This window comes from Macaca nemestrina, chromosome 15 (assembly GCF_043159975.1).
Source record: "Macaca nemestrina isolate mMacNem1 chromosome 15, mMacNem.hap1, whole genome shotgun sequence".
Lineage (NCBI taxonomy): Eukaryota > Metazoa > Chordata > Mammalia > Primates > Cercopithecidae > Macaca > Macaca nemestrina.
In genome coordinates, this window is record NC_092139.1 from 23,374,038 (window position 1) to 23,392,495 (window position 18,458).

Here is an 18,458-nt window from a genome sequence, read left to right on the forward strand (position 1 = left end):
TACTCTTGTTGCCCAGGCTGGAGTGCAATGGCATGATCTTGGCTCCCTACAGTTTCTGCCTCCCAGCTTCAAGTAATTCTCCTGCCTCAGCCTCCCAAGTAGCTGGGACTACAGGCATGTGCCACCATGCCCAGCTAATTTTTTTGTATTTTCAGTAGAGACGGGGTTTCACCATGTTGACCAGGCTGGTCTCAAATTCCTGACCTCAGGTGATCCACCCGCCTCAACCTCCCAAAGTGCTAGGATTACAGGTGTGAGCCACTGCACCCGGAATTTTTTTCTGAGGGCCTTTTTTGTCTGCCTCCTTTACCATTTCCAGGTAGCCTGCTTCTTTACCTCCAAATCTAGGATATAAGAAGCCAAAAAAAAAAAAACAGGGTTTTTTTCATCATGTCATTCCTTGGGTCCTGAGGTCTCTAGTTTGTCCTTTTTTTCACCTTTCAGAGTTTTCTTACGCTTGTTTCAAATTTAATATCTAGAGGGTTTAATTGTACTTAAAGAATAGGGAAATGCATCCCAGAAGCGGCAGTCTGTATTGCATTTTTAAAATGAGTTTCTGAGATTTTGCGAAAGCAGACTGAAACCTTACCTGGGCCCCAGCACCATGTGACCAAATTTTCTCTAGCATTGAGTAATAGAGCAAATGTTAGAATGTTATGGATTCTGGATCCCAGAAGTTACTGTAGCATTGTCCCCAAGTGACTCCCCTGCGAGGGTCCTCCCTCTTCTTCTCCTGATTACTACCCAAAAATTATCCATTCTTTTCCATTCTCTTCTGTTGATTCTAGCTTGCAGAATGTATTGTATTTACTTACTTTGGCCTCCATCAGCTCTGACCCCTGTAACAGTAACAGTGGCATCCCTTTCTTAAAATAGATAATAGTAATTTTTCAAAGATGTGTTTCTCTGTGTCCTCAAGCTTTGAGAAACAGTGGATTGAAGCAAATCAGCATGAAGCTTCAGACCCCGGTAACATGAAGGAAGTTAGGTTCTTGTCTTGACAATTCAAATCCATGTTCTGGGCCAGGTACAGTGGCTCACGCCTGTAATGCCAGCCTTTGGGAGGCTGAGGCGGGCCGATCACGAGATCAGAAGTTCGAGACCAGCCTGACCAACACGGTGAAACCCTGTCTCTACTAAAAATATAAAAAATTAGCCAGGCGTGGTGGCATGCACCTATATTCCCAGCTACTCAGGAGGCTGAGGCAGAGGTTGCAGTGAGCCAAGATCGAGCCACCGCACTCCAGCCTGAGTGACAGAGCTAGACCCCGTCTCAAAAAAAAAAAAAAAAAAAAATCATGTTCTGCCATTTCAGTCCCTAGTTTATATTATTTCTTTTATGTGTAATTTGGGGTGTGTTTTCCCTGTAGAAACAACTCAAGTACCAAAGAAATGAACGTAATACCTTATTCTCATATGGAACTTGACTCTTTTCAAACCAGTTACTCCATTTGTTTAAGTTGATCCTCACCTCACCCTGTCTTCATTTGAGGGCTGAGAAAACTTTAGGCCCTCCCTGAAAGTTATAGGACTTGACCAAATTCTCACAACCACTAGATGACAGAGCTAAGACTTGTAATTCTCTAGATATGCCGGCATACTTTGTTGTAGTCAAGTATTCTTTTCATAGTCCAGACAGTAGAGAGTATTTCAGGTGTGCGTTTATGCCCCTTCCTCCCAGCAGCAGCTCATGTGAAGAGGCCAGCCTCTGAAAGCCACTGACGTTAAACTGGACATGCTTAGGAGGACACTGGAGGGCCATGGCAGAATCCATAAAATTAACTTAAGTTCTCTTATATATTAGGGTTAAACTCTGGAAATACTTTTGTATTCATTTACAGAATTAACACGTTTATGATTTCTTTTGCTCTTCACATCCTTAAAACCTGGGGTATAGAATATCATCAAAAGCAGATGAAATGGGGAGTGGGTTTCCCCAGACTCTGAGGCGGACAGACTATAAACGGATTCACCTTGACTTCTAGTCCGCATGCTAAAACCACACACATAGAGGGATGGCCAGCATCTGAGCCAGGCCTGCTGCCCACCCTGCTTCACTCTTGCTCCCTACCTCCTACACTGAAGACACTGTTTGGGTGTTTCTTTCTCCCAGTTCTGTCCTCAGACAGAGTTTAAAGAACCCCAAAGCATTGTGTAAAAAGAGCCTGTTCATCAGAGCAATTCCTCTGAATTAAACAGACCTCGGCATAGAAAGGGAGCCATTTAGCAGATTGGTAGAGTCTTAGCATTACAAGGAGCCCTGGCACATGCCTGAGTGGTCTCAGTGTGGCGTTCCCTCTTCAGCAGGGCTGTCAGGGGGCCGTTCAGGTCGACGAGGGACTCCCGGGAGTTCATGGGGAAAACAAGAGGAACATGCCACCTTCTAAAGGAGTCTGTTTTATTGTTGGATGATACTTCTTTTTACCACACCAGAAATCTGCCTCCCATCTGGTTCCATGGGTTCCATCTAGCTTTCTTTATGGCACTGTTGTTTTTCCCCTCTCTGATAGAATTTTAAATTGCCTGAGACCAGCTCATGACCTTAATATCTTTAAATTTCTTTTCAGGTGAAATAGCTCTAGTTCCTCTATATCATATCATCTCCAGAGCCCTTGCTATTCCAGCACCTTCCAGAGCCCACAGTGGTTGTTGTCCTCTTAAAATGTGGCATTCAGAGAGTCATAGAATGTTAGAATTTGAAGGGAGATTTGAAATGATCTAAGTTACAGCTTCCCCCACCCTCTGTTTTAATACCAATAGCACTTTTGATTGGCAAATCATTACAGATGTCAACGTGCAGCCAGATTCAATGAACCTACAGAAACCTTCTAAAGCAGTTTGTCTAAAAGTATATTTGGGTTGGAATGGTCTGGAGCCTGGAATTGTAAACAAAGTCTTTCTCTATCACAGCCAGTATGTGAGGAGCATAACACGTCTTTTAACAGAAATAGCAATAAGTAACAGCACAATTTTCATTATTGTAATTATGCTGTCAAAAGCATGCATGTCCGTGCTGTGCCACAGTTCCTACCATAGGTGGCTGTGACATCTCAGGTGCTCTCTGAACCATGAGGTCAGTGCGTAAAAGGATGAGGTCGTGGCCAAGAGCTTGCAGGAAAATTAATGCCTAAAATGGCCAAATTCCATTGTACGAAAACTTTAATGAGGAACTGAACAAGCACCCTCTTCTTGTGAGTTAGGAGTTTGAGGGTTCTGTGAACTCAAATATTAGTATTTGTGCATACTTTCACACTTACAAAGCACACTTCCCAGTCTGTTAGGCACTATTCTTACGCCCATTGTGGAGATGAGGGAGCTCAGGTTTTTGTTGTTGTTGTTGTTGTTGTTGTTGTTGTTGTTGTTGTTGTTGTTTGAGATGGAGTTTCGCTCCTGTTGCCCAGGCTGCAGTGCAACGGCGCAATCTAGGCTCACTGCAACCTCTGCCTCCTGGATTCAAGCGATTCTCCTGCCTCAGCCTCCCGAGTAGCTGGGATTACAGGCGTGCGCTGCCACACCCAGCTAATTTGGTATTTTTAATAGAGACAGGGTTTCACCATGTTGGTCAGGCTGGTCTCGAGTTCCTGACCTCATGTGATCGACCCACCTCGGCCTCCAAAAGCGCTGGGATTACAGGCATGAGCCACTGCGCCCAGCCGAGGGAGCTAAGTTTTAATCAGCTGCAAAAAAGTCATACAGCCAGGGGACATAAGAGCGGTATCTCCCCTACCCTCTTCTTTTTCTATATTCTGCAATCTTTCCATAATAAAATCCTCGAATATTGTGTTAATGGCATTTGAGGTTTATCTACTTTCCACCTGAAGATTATGCCATTCTCCGTTTTGCAAAAGAAGAAATGAGCTTGAGAGAGCTCAAAACAACTTGCCCGAGGCCAGAAAGCCGTGGATCATGGGACTCCAAACCACGTGTGTCCTCAAGATGGAGAAATTGCACATTGTAACCAATCAGTGTGCTTTGTTGTTGACATTCTTGTCAGCACTCTGGGGCCCTTCACTCTGAGATGATTGATTTATACCTCTTTGAAGATGAACATTTCTTTCAAGTTGATTCATGTAAGCAGAAATTGAGGTAGCAAATATTAGACTACATAGTTCAGATGCAGGGCCTCTGCATGCTCAGGACTGTCCCTGCTACAGCACCTCACACACTCACATTAAACTGGTTATTAACTAAAAGTCTGACATATTTTTTACTTGAGCTACTAACAAACTAGGTCCTCTTCATTCTGTCATTTCTAGACAGAGGAAGTACCTTCAAGAGAATACAGGAACAGAGAAACACTATGAATACTAAAAGCTTTCCTTACTTGAGAGTTTTGCCTAAAACTGTTCCTGTTTACTAACTGTACCAACAGCTGGGCACGGTGGCTCACGCCTGTAATCCCAGCACTTCGGGAGGCCGAGGCGGGTGGATCACAAGGTCAGGAGATCGAGACCACGGTGAAACCCCGTCTCTACTAAAAATGCAAAAAATTAGCCAGGCACTGTGGCGGGCGCCTGTAGTCCCAGCTACTCGGGACGCCGAGGCAGGAGAATGGCGTGAACCTGGGAGGCGGAGCTTGCAGTGAGCCAAGATCACGCCACTGCACTCCAGCCTGGGTAACAGAGCGAGACTCCGTCTCAAAAAAAAAAAAAAAAAAAAACTAACTGTACCAACAGAAACTACTAGGTGGACTGGAAGGAAAGCTAGCATTTGCTGTGTGCCTGCCTCACACCAAGCTGGGAGCCTGCTCTCATGGACTTGGGGTATGATGATGCCCATGTCAGCCACCACTACATGGCAAGAAGGAACATGGCAGCTCTGGGGCCTGCCACCCATGTTGTGCAGACTGTAGAACATTTCTCAGCTGGAAGTACTACACTTACACATTTCAGCATTCAAAGAATCTTCACAGATACCATGGGGATATTTAAAAGGTTCTCTCTGGCAGGAAATTATATAAGGCATAGTAGGTTGTTTTTTAACTGCCTAAAGAGTAGTGTAAGATAAGATGGTATATTTAACTGCCACGTCAAAATGGTACAGTAGATCAGCCCTGGGTTTTCACTTTTCATTAACGTTAGATAACAGGAGACAATTCTGGCCCAGGCAAAGGAGATTAGCTAGTGTTTCCCACTTCTGTTATAAATACGTTTTCACTCTCCAAAAAAATTTTCATCTAAGACTCTCTTGTCCTTTTTTAGACAGCTTGACAGTTGTAGGTGTTGGTTCTCAAATCAGATTACCTGTATTTGAATCCCAGCTCTGCCACTTTCCAGATGTGTGACCTTGGGCAAGTTACTGAACTTTTCTAGGACTTGTTTTCTGCATCAGTAAAATGAGCATAGTAATGGTTTCTATCTCATGAGACAGTGCTGATAACTAAATGAGATGAGCCATGTAAAAGGTTTTATGCAATGCTTAACACATAGTTCTCAGTAATATTAGCTATTATCACTGTTCTGCGTAAGAGAGAAATTCATTCAGAAAATGGGCTCCTGTTCTTTGCGTGGTATCAGGCGCCCAAAGAGAGCATTTTGAATTTTCACTGTTGGCAGTCGTGGGTGTCTGCATTCCTACCATGCTAGGTTACTGGTCTCCCGTGTTGTGTATTCCAGGATGTAGCAAGTAAAGGACCAGAGAGTAAATACCTTGGGCTAGAAGGCCATATGTGGCTTCTGTTGCATATCCTTCCCTTTTTTTCACTCTTTAAAAATGTAAGAACCATTCTTAGCTTGAGGGCCACACAGAAAGTCTGCAGGCCGCAGTTTGCTGACCCTTCTCTCTGACCCTGTGCTCTAGGAAAGTCTTGAATCCTGAGGTTGTTCTGTACTGTCATTCAGGTCAAAAGATGCTAGTCAAAATATAATGTTTTAGTGTTGAAATTAGAGTCCAGTTGAAAAATAGCACAATCACTTGTCTTACCCCTCCAATTCCCACCTGCATTATATATATAAGGAGTTTTTAAGGTTCCATTCCTGAGACCAAGAAGGGTTTGTGAAGGAATCCATTAAAGCAGTTTGACACATACACCGACTGGGCAAGCTCAGTGCTTGTGATATTACTCCAGATTCACTTAGAGCTCAAGTCATGATTTTAATTTTAAATTCCTGGGGTTTTGCGCCATCAGGTTTCATGTCTGGAGCAGTAGTGTTTTATGAAAATAGTGTCTGTTGCTGTGAAGTAAGTTAACCATAATGAACACGAACATGACACTTTTTCACAGCAAAAGAACAGAAATGCAGGCACAACCTTTATGAAATGAAATGACAGTATTAAATTGCAAGTGATGATGGTAAGGCAAATATTTAAATTCGCAACTAAAATAGTACTTGTAAAATGTAATTGCCAGAGAGTGTGCCAGTTCATCATTGCTCAGGCTGATTTTTTTACAGGCAGAAGCATTCCACATGGTTCCAGGAAAAGGGAAAAAAAAGAAAAAACTTATTTTAAATAAACTGCTTTCTGGCTCTTTTAAGATTGTACAGAAGTAAGCTTTCTCAGGTCCTACCTTGGTCTGAGTTGTTCGTGGGCAGGGGACATCTCTTATGCGTGATGCTTACTTTTTCCGTATCAAGACTTTCTGAGCTGGTTTCTTCTAAGCTGCAGTTTTGCTGATCGGATGGCTTTATTTATCCCTAGGAGAGTTCCAGTGATGGAGGTGATGGCATTTTTGGCGAAAAGAAGGATGACAGCCGGGCAGGTGAGACTATGTCCTTCTGAAGGCATAGGAAAGTAAGGTCCTAGTTTGTTAGTTATCATGGAGTTTATATATAATTAACATGTAGTTTTTTAAGGAGGCTCTTTTAAAAAGCAAAATAAGTTGACCTTCATCAAACTCCCCTGGAGTCACACATGGAGCTTTAACATGGCTCTAGCTTCCTCTACCTGGCATTAAAATTTGAAAGTGAAGTAAATGTTAGTATCTTAAGTTAGAATAGGGTCTGAGAGGTAAAAAGCAATTGTGATGACATTGATTTTCTTTTTTTAAAGAAAGATGGGGGGGTTGGTTTAGTTTGGTTTGGTTTTTGAATTTTCTGAATTCAGACATGACAGGAGCTTTGGTAATTGGAAAGCCCAGGCAACAAAGGGTCTGCTCCTTCCTGTGCTTTAGAGCAAAGTCCTCAGATCACTTCTGCCACCACAAAAGATACTTCTGTGTTTGAGAGATAACAGAATTGACCACAACATAAGCTGTATCTAAGGCAAAATTGCAGCCCTTCCAGCCATGCCTAGTTCCTGGGCCAATTATTAAATCAGTAACTACTTTGAGTAAGTTATTGAGTCAGCTTTGTTTTTATTTAAACAAAACCAAAAGACAGTCATTCCTGTTTTAGTTCTGTTTGTAAATACTAATATCCTCACTGATGTTTGAAGCCCAGGATGGCTCCGACCCAGACAAATCGCCCTGGCCAGTTTCATCCGCCCTCACAGCTCGTCTCAGACGTCTGGTCACTGTTTACCAGCGCTGCAACCGCAAAGAACTGTGCCGGCCTGAAATTCTGGGACCAGGTAGCCAAGGATACTGGGTTCAGGAAGAGATGTTCAGGAGAACCTCAGAAATGGACCTCATCAACAAGGAAGCCCAAAAGAGGTAAAAGCCAGTGGCCAAAGGGGCATGCTCAGCCACCCACTGGGTAACGTTTTCAAAAGGTGAAGCTGGTAGCTTGGAGGGCGAGTATATTTCTGTTGTCTTGTGAAGTTAGGTTATCTCCAGAATTCATTACCTTCAGCCTTCAGTTGTGATGGTGTCATGGTGACAGGAGTCTGATGAGGTCTAGGAACACCCTACCTTGTCTTTACAGTTTCCAGATTTTTGTGATTTTCTAACTTGACACTCTTCCCTAAATTAAACCCCAGTGTCTGGGGATATGGTTAAGAAACACCACAGTGGAATGTGTCAGACCCTTTCAGACCCCCTAATTCTTTTAGTAACAAAGGGAACATTGAAGCTGTCTTATAGCTAAATCCTTATCAAGCCTTCCAGGGCAATAAATACCATAAAATGCAAGCCCAAAAGGAAGGAATAAATTACCAGCAGTTACTTGCCCATCTGAGAATTAAGCTCTAAAAGGCTTACAGAAGGCCAGCATAGGCTAGGAATCGTGCCACCAGAAGGTATCAACGAAGCTGCAATTCCTTGAGTCATATCTCTCTATCCTTCTGATGAAACATCCCGTGAATTAAAAGAAGACTGCATAACAAATTCAATTTCTTCTCTGTACTCCTGACTTATGAAATTTGATACTTCAGGGAATATATTTCTTCCTTCTTACACATCTCTAAAGAGAAGAACCAAAGCCACTTCTTCTCTGCTTCTCATTCTTTCTCTAACCCCTCACCCTGTTACCCCCATGCCTAGCTAGACTCCCTCTGGATTGGAGAGCACCCTGCCCAGGAGCCCCACATAAAGGCTATGGTGGTATATAATTATCCACCTCCCTTAAGTCATTGACTTCCTCGTATAGGATATAAAGACTAGAGGACTTTTGTGTCCCAGAGAAAATAATTGTCATGGACAACCTACCTACATAAAACCACAAAGAAAAGCAGTATGAGGTGGGGAGGCAGGGGTTGTGTCACTGAAGTAGTCACTTCCCTTCAGGACACCAGTAAGATGAGGAGGTTGAATTTAATGGTCTGGAAGATCCCTCCAGGATTCTCTGCTTCTATATTGCCATACAGGTTAAAAAAAAAAAAGGCTAGATATTTAAGTATATATAGTATTTTTAAAATATTCATCTTCTACAGGCAGAAGTTAACTAGGTGATTCCTAAAATTGATGAATCAAGAGATAGCAAGTGTATACCTGGTTTAGACATAGGGAGGTAAATACCAGAAGAAAGAGCTGAAAGATTTGGAAGTGATTACCTCTTTGGGAGTAGGATAATAGGCTGTTTTCATTATAAGCCTCTCAGCCCAGTTTAACTTAAATAAAAATAACAAAAGAGACAAACCAGCTCTGCCTCCTTTCTTGACTTTATGGGCTTTCATAGTAGGCTCTCAATAAGCAGTTATTGGCTTTCAAAAAGAAGAAACAGCTCACTCTTCCTTTCTGATTAAATCTCAAGGTGGACTAGGAGAGAACAAGCAGACTTCTATAGAACAGTGTCTTCCTTTGGTGTTGTTTACGATCAAGAAAAGAAAACCTTTGACTGGACACAGTTCCGCATCATTTCCCGTTTGGACAAGAAGTCGGATGAGAGCCTGGAACAGTATTTTTATAGTTTCGTGGCCATGTGCCGGAATGTCTGTCGTCTACCCACATGGAAAGATGGCGGTGAGAAAACTCTCAGTATATTGTCAGATGATACAAGGAAAGAACATTCTGATTTTCAAATTGCAGAATTACTTTAGGTATACCTATTACAACTAGAGTCTACATGAGGAATTTAGGTAAAGATGAGTGGGCTTTTAGAAATTCATAAACTTCTAATTGGATCCACCTCATAAAATAAAATCTCTCTCCCAAAATGATGTAACTTCAGTGAAAGTTGAAATTCAGCTTAAAATGTCACAAATATTGAGAGACTATTAACCGCGTTCTCCAAAGTATACGGGTTTTTTTTTTAAGTCATGTTCAGATTTATCCTACTCTGAATTTTGCACCTTCCTTAGATTAAATCTTAATAACTTTAAGTATTTCCTCACATGTCGACTTGTAACTATAGAAAGTAAGTGGCTGTCATTTAAATATCCCCTGATCCAATAGAGAACCCTTTTGAAAAATGTCTTCCTGGTTGACACTTGCAACGCCTGCCTTTAGCCTTGTAGTTGTAGATGGAGTTCCTCTGGACCATGGGACAATATTTTAGGAAAGCTAAAGCAAACATTGAACCTACTCAGTGTGGGTTCAGGGCTTATGGCAGCACGCACAAGATGTCCCAGCCTTTGCCTCCTATGTGGCAGGGCTAAAGTGGTGTCATCCAAGCCAGGGAGCTGAATATATTGGAAAGATGTGGACCTTGGAGTCACACTGACAAAACCTGGATTTAAATCCTGGTTCTGTCACCTGGAGCAAGGTAGTTTATCTGAGCCAATTTCCTTATCCTTGAAACAGGACAGGCATGATGATGATATGGTGGGATTTTCATGAGAACTAAGTAACATGTATAAAGTACCTAGTGTAGAATACAGTGGTGTGATCACAGCCCCCTGTAGCCTCACACTCCTGATCTCCCAGATCCTCTTGCCTCAGCCTTCCAAACAGCCAGACTATGGGCACATGGTACCATGCCCAGATAATTTTTTTTATTTTTTGTAGACTTGGCAGAGGGTGTCACTTTGTTGTCCGGGCTGGTCTTGAACTCCTGGCCTCAAGCGATCCTCTTAGCCTCTGCCTCTCAAAGTGCTGGGATTATAGGCATGAACTACTACTATACTATGCCTGGCCTAGTACATGCTTATTTAAAGGAAACTAATACTATTTTCAGAACTGGAGTTTTTATGCTCTTCTTTCACACCCCTTGGGTCTGTCCTTCCATTCTTTTTCAGTTTCCTGTTTTAGCAAGGGCCCACACACCTACAGCTGCCATGCTGAGGAGCCAGAGAGCTAAACTCCACGGCCAGAGATGCAGGGGCTCAGGTGGGCGGAAGTGTCTGAGGCCACCTTAAGTGATAGGCTTTATTTTCCTTTCTCTCCAGGTCCCCCAGATACCACCATCTACGTTGAACCCATCACTGAGGAACGTGCTGCAAGAACTCTGTACCGCATTGAACTGTTACGCAAAGTTCGAGAGCAAGTGCTTAAGTGCCCTCAGCTGCATGAACGCCTCCAGCTGTGCAGGCCCAGCCTCTACCTCCCAGTCTGGTGGGAGTGTGGGAAGCATGATCGAGACCTGCTCATCGGCACTGCCAAACATGGGCTGAACCGCACTGACTGTTACATCATGAACGACCCCCAGCTGTCCTTTCTGGATGCCTATAGAAACTATGCCCAGCATAAAAGATCTGACACCCAGGCACCAGGAAATCTCTGTTGTCTTTACCAGACCAACTCAAAATTATATGAATCTCTTACATATACTCAAATGAGTAGGACTTCAGAGTCCCTTGAAAATGAACCTGAGAATCTAGTGAAAGTAGAAAGCAGAGATGATCATCTCAGCCTGCCTGATGTGACTTGTGAAAACTTTATTTCTAAAGTTCAGGATGTCATTTCCATCAACCATGATGAAAGCCTGCTGCCTGAGTCCTTAGAGAGCATGATGTATGGTAAGAAGGTGCTCAGCCAAGAACCAGGCTCTTTTCGGGAGAGCCCAAGTACCAATACAGAATGTAGAAAAGATGTTATTACCATCTCAATAAGCAAAGATGGGAACTGCCAGCCTGGTGGCCATGAGGCAGAAATAGCTTCCGGCCCCACTTTTATGGGTAGCTTAGAAGCAGGAGGAGTAGCTCAAGCAAACATCAAAAATGGAAAACATTTGTTGATGTCTATTTCAAAGGAAGAGGACCTCTGCTTCAGTGAGGCAGGACAGAGACCCGAAAGCATCAGCCAGCTGGAAGCCAAGTGTTTAGCTTCCTCTTCCTTGAATCCAGGAAATGAAAGTGGGTTTGTAGATATGTGCAGTTTTAGTGTCTGTGACTCCAAAAGAAACCTGTCATCAGATCAGCAATTAATTGATTTATTGGAAAACAAAAGCTTAGAAAGTAAATTGATTTTGAGTCAGAACCACAGTGATGAGGAGGAGGAAGAGGAGGAAAACGAGGAGGAAAACTTAGCCATGGCAGTAGGCATGGGGGAAAGGCCAGAGGTATTGCATCTCACAGAGCCCACTATTGACATCTCAAGGGAAAAGAACCAAGGCTTCCATGCAGATGAAACCAAGAAAGGAAGCTTAGAGGTGGCAAACCAGACTCCTGGACTACAGAGGGCTTTCCCGCCTCCAGCAGCCTGTCAATGCCACTGCAAACACATGGAGAGGTGGATGCATGGCCTTGAGAATGATGAATTTGAAATCGAGAAACCCAAGGCTTATATCCCAGATCTGTTCAAAAGCAAAACCAGTACTATCGCCATGGAGGGTGAACCCACTGCTGTTGCATCAGAGCCGTTTAAAGTGAAGCATGAGCTTTTAAAAGAACCTTGGAAAGAAGGTGCAGAGGGGCAAAAAGTTTTCCCCACATATCCTCTCGAAGGAAGTGAGCTCAAAGCAGAAGACATGGATTTTGAGAATAAAGATGAGTATGATAGAGATGGAAACTGCCATAGTCAAGGTACAGTATGTAGGATCTTGTCGTATTTTGGATAAACTAGTTCACACATGACGGGGGGTTGGATTTTGGGGGAGAGAGTGCTTCATATTTTTACAGCTTCTGAAACAGACCTGCCTGCCCTCACCAAAGGTCATAGGCCTTGGACTGAAAATTCAAATAGCTTAGTAACTGTGGTCATGTTGTAGAAAATTGAAGAAGATCATAGACAATCATAGCACTTTGGCTGCCTCACCCATATAATTTGGGCAGGGGCTTGTGTGTTTTCATTCAATAGATGCTATGTATGGTGTTAAGGGGAAATAGTTTGTTCTTCCCGTAGATAAGGTGCTTCAAACTGGCTAAAGTGGAACAGCCTTGGGATGTTAGGAACTTGCAGTTTAATATGGGGGCAGTTAATTTTTCAGGAACTGAACAAAAATACAAATAAATTTGATCTTTGTTAAGGTGGGCAAAAAAGCCATTTGTTCATGTCATTGTCAAAACTGTGTGACTTAAGGTCGGTGCATTTGGTTTAGATTCCTTTCAGTAACTCAAAAGAAATAAAAAGTTTACAGCAATAAAGAAAATAGATTTGATCCTTTTAAATAGGGAGATCTTAGATAAGGGTTCAAGCTAGAAGGAATTTCAAAATGTTAAGAATCTAGGTGACCCTGAGATTCTATGGGCTTTGCAAGAATAGACATACAGTGATTAGGGATCGTGAGGAACAACAGCAACAAATGATTATTAGCTGTAGTTTTAATTTTTTTCAGATCCAAGAAGGCCTATTAGGGTGAACAAAAAACCAAAAACAACTCCCTTCATGCCTGGTCCACTGTGATGCTGAGGCGTGTGGACAGACACATCATCCCTTTCTGGGGCACTGATTTTATGTTAAAGAGGGAAAGAAAAAGGAGCTAAGCTAAGTCCCCCAAATTATCTAGCCTTTTTTTTTTTTTTTTTTTTTTTTTGAGACAGTCTTGCTCTGTCACCTAGTCTGGAGTGCAGTGGCACGATCTCAGCTCCTGCAACCTCTGCCTCCTGGGTTCAACATCCCAAGCTGGGATTACAGGTGTGTGCCACCACGTCTGACTAATTTTTGTATTTTTAATACAGATAGGGTTTCACCATGTTGGCCAGGCTGGTTTTGAACTTCTGGCTTCAAGCAATCCACTTGCCTCAGCCTCCCAAAGTGCTGGGATTATAGACGTGAACCACTGCACCCAGCCTCAAGTTATCTAGCTTTTTCTTTTTAAACTCCTTGGTTTTATTCAGAACTCTTGGGAAGAGTTCTGAACGCAAATTAAAATTTACACACTAGCTGAGATAAAAACCGAGACGCCAAATTGAAAGTAGCTTGATAGAACTGTAACCTCAGCCAACCCAGAAGGAACCAGTCTGCAACTATGCCTGATTCTCCTCACGGCAGGCCCCGAAGCATTGCTGCCATGTGTTGAACTATAAAACCCACATTGCTTTTTGAACCCTGTTGTGGGTAAAAATCAAATTATCGGTCCTTGGAAACCCAGGCAGTCAAGTGAGTACAACGTACGGTTTAGAGGAGAAATTGTGTTCCTGAACTGGTATCCTTTGATGGCAGCGTCAGCCTTGCTAAGTCAGAGTAGAGGAAGCAGTGACCTTAATAAGCTTTGGTGAGCATCATGTGCACGTGTGGGTGGGAGTCCCTTTCACTGATGGTTTTAAAAGTGCTTCTGAAGACCTTGGAAGGGATCCTTCACACATATGAGGTGTGGGACAGGTAAGGCAGAGAAGGTTAGCTCTGCTTTTGAGACTAGAAATCTACAGTCCTGAAGGAGCAGTAATTAACTGGTACACCTGTCAGGGCCCAGGTCTCCTGGCTTTTTCCAGGTTTTCTCTCTCACATGATTTCGCTTTTTAAAAAAAAAAACTTTCAACTCCTCTGCTTAAAACCTTTCAGTGGTGGTCCCCCATTGAATCTAGAATAAACCAAATTCTCTATCCTGGCCTACAGGACTCAGCATGTTCTAGATGATTTCCACCCCTCTAGCCTCATCTTCGTACTTTTCACCTGGCCCTCACTTAGTTCCTCAGCACGTCCACAATACCCTTCCCCGTTGCTGCCTCATCTTCATGGGACTTCCCTCCTCCGAGAGACTCTCTAACAACCTACTTGAGTAGGTTCTTCCCTGTTGTTCCCTATCATGGCACTTGGTTTCTTTCCCTCGATAGCACTTATCACAGCTTGTAATTGTAGTTGCTCTTTTACTGTCACTGCTTTCCTGGCTGTATTCCCTCATAGGGCCGTAAGAACCTTGAGGGCCTGGGCCGTGTCTGTCTGACTTATCCTGAGTCCACCAGGCCTAGCAAGGCCCTGTTTTTCATGGTCAGGTCGCTGCATTTCCCTAGGAGACTTGTTGCACATTCAAAAGTGAAATATCCACATTTCAAAGGATGGATGCTCCTTGTCATTGAACCAAGAAAGAGGCCAACAACTTTTCCTGCCTTAGGTGTTTTGCCATTGTCTGTTCATTTCCTGTAAGTGGATCTTTGAAGATCTATTCACGTTGATGATAAACTTTCACCATTACTAAAGCTTGAAAGAATAAGTTGCATGTCCATTTCTTTCCATGAGTGAGGTAATTGAAATGTTCTGAGTTTCTTGGCATCTTTTACATGAATCAGGTCTGTCTGACATTTGTTGTAAGCTTCCTGACTTTCACTCTTTCTCATATTAATCACCCTCTTGCTGTTCCATTTCATAGACTGTCCCTTCAAAGATCTCAAAGTATTAGAATATTCAGCTTTCCCTTGACCACTACACTGAGTGAGAAGCCTCTTTGTGGTTAGTCATCCCCTTTCACTCTTGGATACACAAGAAAAATTTCCTTTCTCTTTTCTTGTGTTGGGATGTGGATGCAAATGCTCACTAGAGGACTTGCCTCGGGAGCCCCAGAGCAGGATTTGCTTTTATGGCTTAACTGATACGGTTCTCCTAGAAATAGAAGATATCATAATTAATATTCCATTTAAAATAAATTAGCACAGAATAAGCTAATTTAAAAAGAAAAAGGAAAAGATCAGGATAGCCTAATCTCTCAGATCACTGTTATCTCACTACGACAATTAAGTGTCTGAGTAATTTTTTAACCTCTTCCCAGATTATCCAGGGAAGTACTCTGAAGAGGAGAGCAAGAGCTCAACATCGGGCATCGCAGGAGACATTGGGGATGAGCTACAGGAGGCTCGAGCTCCCACTATTGCTCAGCTGCTACAGGAGAAAACTCTCTATTCCTTCTCTGAGTGGCCAAAGGTATCCCAGAGCTTGCATTTCCCACCCCGCCCCAAAACCATTCTCAGCTTTGAATTGTTTTTAAACCTTTTAGAAATAGTTCTGAACAACAAACTCAGAAATGTTTAATACCTTTAAAAGGTATTAGTTATGTAGCATTTGAACATTAAAGATACACGCACTTAACTAATTCAACTGTAAGATGAAGGTGTCAGATTGTCCTCATAGTTATAGTGCCATGGCTTTCATTTGTATTGTCCAGACTATGATTTTTATTTTAAGGCTTATAAAGTGAGTATGTTTGAGTGTGCTCTTTTCTTACCGACTCCTTCTGGTGAAAAGCTTGACCCTTGATCTCAAAGGATTTTGTGAGTTTAGGTAACTCGATCCTTATTCATCAGAGCTTTATCCTTTTTTCTAGGACCGCGTGATAATTAACCGCCTAGATAATATCTGCCACGTGGTGTTAAAGGGGAAGTGGCCCTCCAGCCAGCAGTATGAGCCCTCAGGCACACTGCCCACCCCGGTGTTAACCAGCAGTGTTGGTTCTCGAACCAGCCTCTCAGAGCCGGAAGCAGCAGAACACAGCTTCAGCAACGGCGCAGCATTGGCGGCCCAGATTCAGAAGGTGAGCCGGCAAGAATGGAGTGACCACAAAACAGAGAGTGGTGGGCATATTCCACGTCTCAGTTGAGTTCATTCATTCAGCAAGTGTTTACTGAGTGGATAGGGGTTTGTTTTGCCTAGCCATTAGTGTTGATTGGGGAATTTAGACTTTATCCTGTATGGAGTGGAGAGCTAGTAAAAGTATTGGAGCAGGAGAAGGCATGATGAAAGCAGGGGTTTGCAGCTCACCTAGAGTGGTATATGGCTTGGCTAGGAGGGCCAAGCAGGAAACTGATAGAGAAGTTCTAGACCCCAGTTGGTTCAGAGTGGATACAAAGATGGGGGGAACTGACAAATATGACTCCATGACCAATAAATATATAAGGAAAGGGAAGCATGAATGGAACAGTGTGGTTGACCCTTAGAGAACTGAGCCAACAATGGAAGTTGATAGAAATTAGGGAAATCAAGGCAGGAGTGAGCGTTTTGGTGGGGGTGATGAGTTTTGAGATACATTATTAACATGCTGGTTCTCATGCTCAACTGCACATTGCAGTCAGCTGGGGACTTTGACAAGCTAATGATTCTGATTTAATCAGTCCGAAGTGTGTCCTGGGTACTGGGTTGTTTTAAACTTCCCAGATGATTCTGATGCACAGCTGAAGTTGAGCATTCCTGAGTTATCATCTTGCAACACCAAATGTAGTTCATGGACTAGCAACTTTAGCAGCACCTGGAAATCTGTTTAAAAAGCAGACTCTCAGGCTCTACCTCAGACCCACTGAAGTAGAATCTGCATTTTAACAAGCTGTTCAGGTTTGAGGAGGCCCGAGTTAGAAGAACTCCTAAAAAGATGATTGGAAATAATATGAGGCCTAGGGAAATCAGGCCTGGAGAAAGAGCTGGCATGCAGCCACTTGTGTGGCATTCAGACCTCTCTTGCTGTTTGTGTGTTCACAGGAGAGCTTCTTAGCTCCAGTATTCACAAAGGATGAACAAAAGCACAGGCGCCCCTATGAGTTTGAGGTGGAGAGGGATGCAAAGGCTCGGGGCCTGGAGCAGTTCTCTGCCACCCACGGGCACACCCCTATCATCCTCAATGGCTGGCATGGGGAGTCAGCTATGGACCTCTCCTGCTCATCAGAGGGGTCCCCAGGAGCCACATCCCCTTTCCCAGTGAGCACCAGCACCCCTAAGATTGGGGCTATCAGTTCACTTCAGGGAGCCCTTGGCATGGACTTGTCTGGGATTCTGCAAGCTGGCCTGATCCATCCTGTGACCGGACAGATTGTCAATGGAAACCTCAGAAGAGATGATGCGGCCACGAGGAGGCGAAGAGGCAGGCGGAAACATGTTGAAGGAGGGATGGACCTCATCTTTTTGAAGGAGCAAACACTTCAGGCAGGAATCTTGGTGGGTATCGAGGTCATTAGATTAAAAACATTCACGTTTCTACACTGAGAAACAAATCCTTCTTCCTCAGACACAAAATAATTTGTGGATCTTTTATCTCTATTTCAGTTGTCCTGCTTTCTTTCCTCTCATTATAAGATGCCCTCCATCCTCTGTAGAACTAGATAGTTACTAACTCATTAATGGCGCTTAATCTGCTTACAGCCTGGAGAAATGAGCCAGGAGGTCTTGCCATTTCAAATAGGAACAACCCCGCTCCTCCAGGGTTTCAGAAGAGCCACTGTTGACGGCACGGCAGAGCAAGATGGCAGGGTTGAGTGTGCAGCGGCTTTTCTCCGGGGTAGTGAGGCTCTCCGAGACTGGGGTATGGGAGAAAGAACAGGAGTCAGGGCTACCTGAATGTGACCCTGGCTCTTCTGCTTGACTTACTGGGTGACATTGGGCTACAACTGAGCCTCACTTTGCTCCTCTATAAAGTGGGGCAACAGCATCTACCACGGAGGGTTGAAGATTCACGGAGATCATGCTAAGACAGTTTGTTCCAAACTCAAAGGAAATCATTTGCAAACAACAGAAAAGGTCAGAAACCGTATACCTGGCCAAGAGAGATCCCTTTTATGCTTTGTCTGATGCTTAATGTTGTATTTTGGGTTTTCCCATTTACTGGATTTTGAGAATCCATTTTATGTTTTCTTATTTTAAAAGGAATAGTAATAGCTAGTACTTATTGAGTGCCTACTACTTACCATGTTCAAGGCTTTACATGATTATCTTGTTTGTTCCTCACAACCACTCTGAAGATGGGCTTATTATTCCCATTTTATAGATGAGGAAAATAAGGCTTTAAAGCATTAAATAATTTCCCCCAGATTATCCAGCTAGTAAGTGACAAAGCAGGAAACCAAACCAAGGACCTTGTTCTCTAGGGGCTGAGAACTTTACTGCTAAGCCGTATTGCTTGGGTTATGTCTTC

At 43.3% G+C, this 18,458-nt stretch overlaps 1 protein-coding gene across 8 annotated transcripts in view; it reads left to right on the top strand.

Moving 5' to 3' along the window:
* Positions 1–18,458, top strand: part of LOC105496364 (chromodomain helicase DNA binding protein 6) — a 214,516-nt gene that overhangs the window by 183,935 nt on the left and 12,123 nt on the right. For 7 of the 8 annotated variants that reach the window (XM_071079296.1, XM_071079297.1, XM_071079300.1 and 4 more), the window contains 7 exons: positions 6,640–6,700; positions 7,375–7,591; positions 9,069–9,277; positions 10,642–12,216; positions 15,336–15,487; positions 15,888–16,094; positions 17,033–17,485. In XM_071079296.1, the coding sequence (XP_070935397.1) occupies positions 6,640–6,700; positions 7,375–7,591; positions 9,069–9,277; positions 10,642–12,216; positions 15,336–15,487; positions 15,888–16,094; positions 17,033–17,485 (2,874 nt within the window). Of the gene's footprint in view, positions 1–6,639; positions 6,701–7,374; positions 7,592–9,068; positions 9,278–10,641; positions 12,217–15,335; positions 15,488–15,887; positions 16,095–17,032; positions 17,486–17,689; positions 18,065–18,458 lie in introns of all 8 variants that reach the window. The other variant, XR_011613333.1, reaches the window with a different exon arrangement.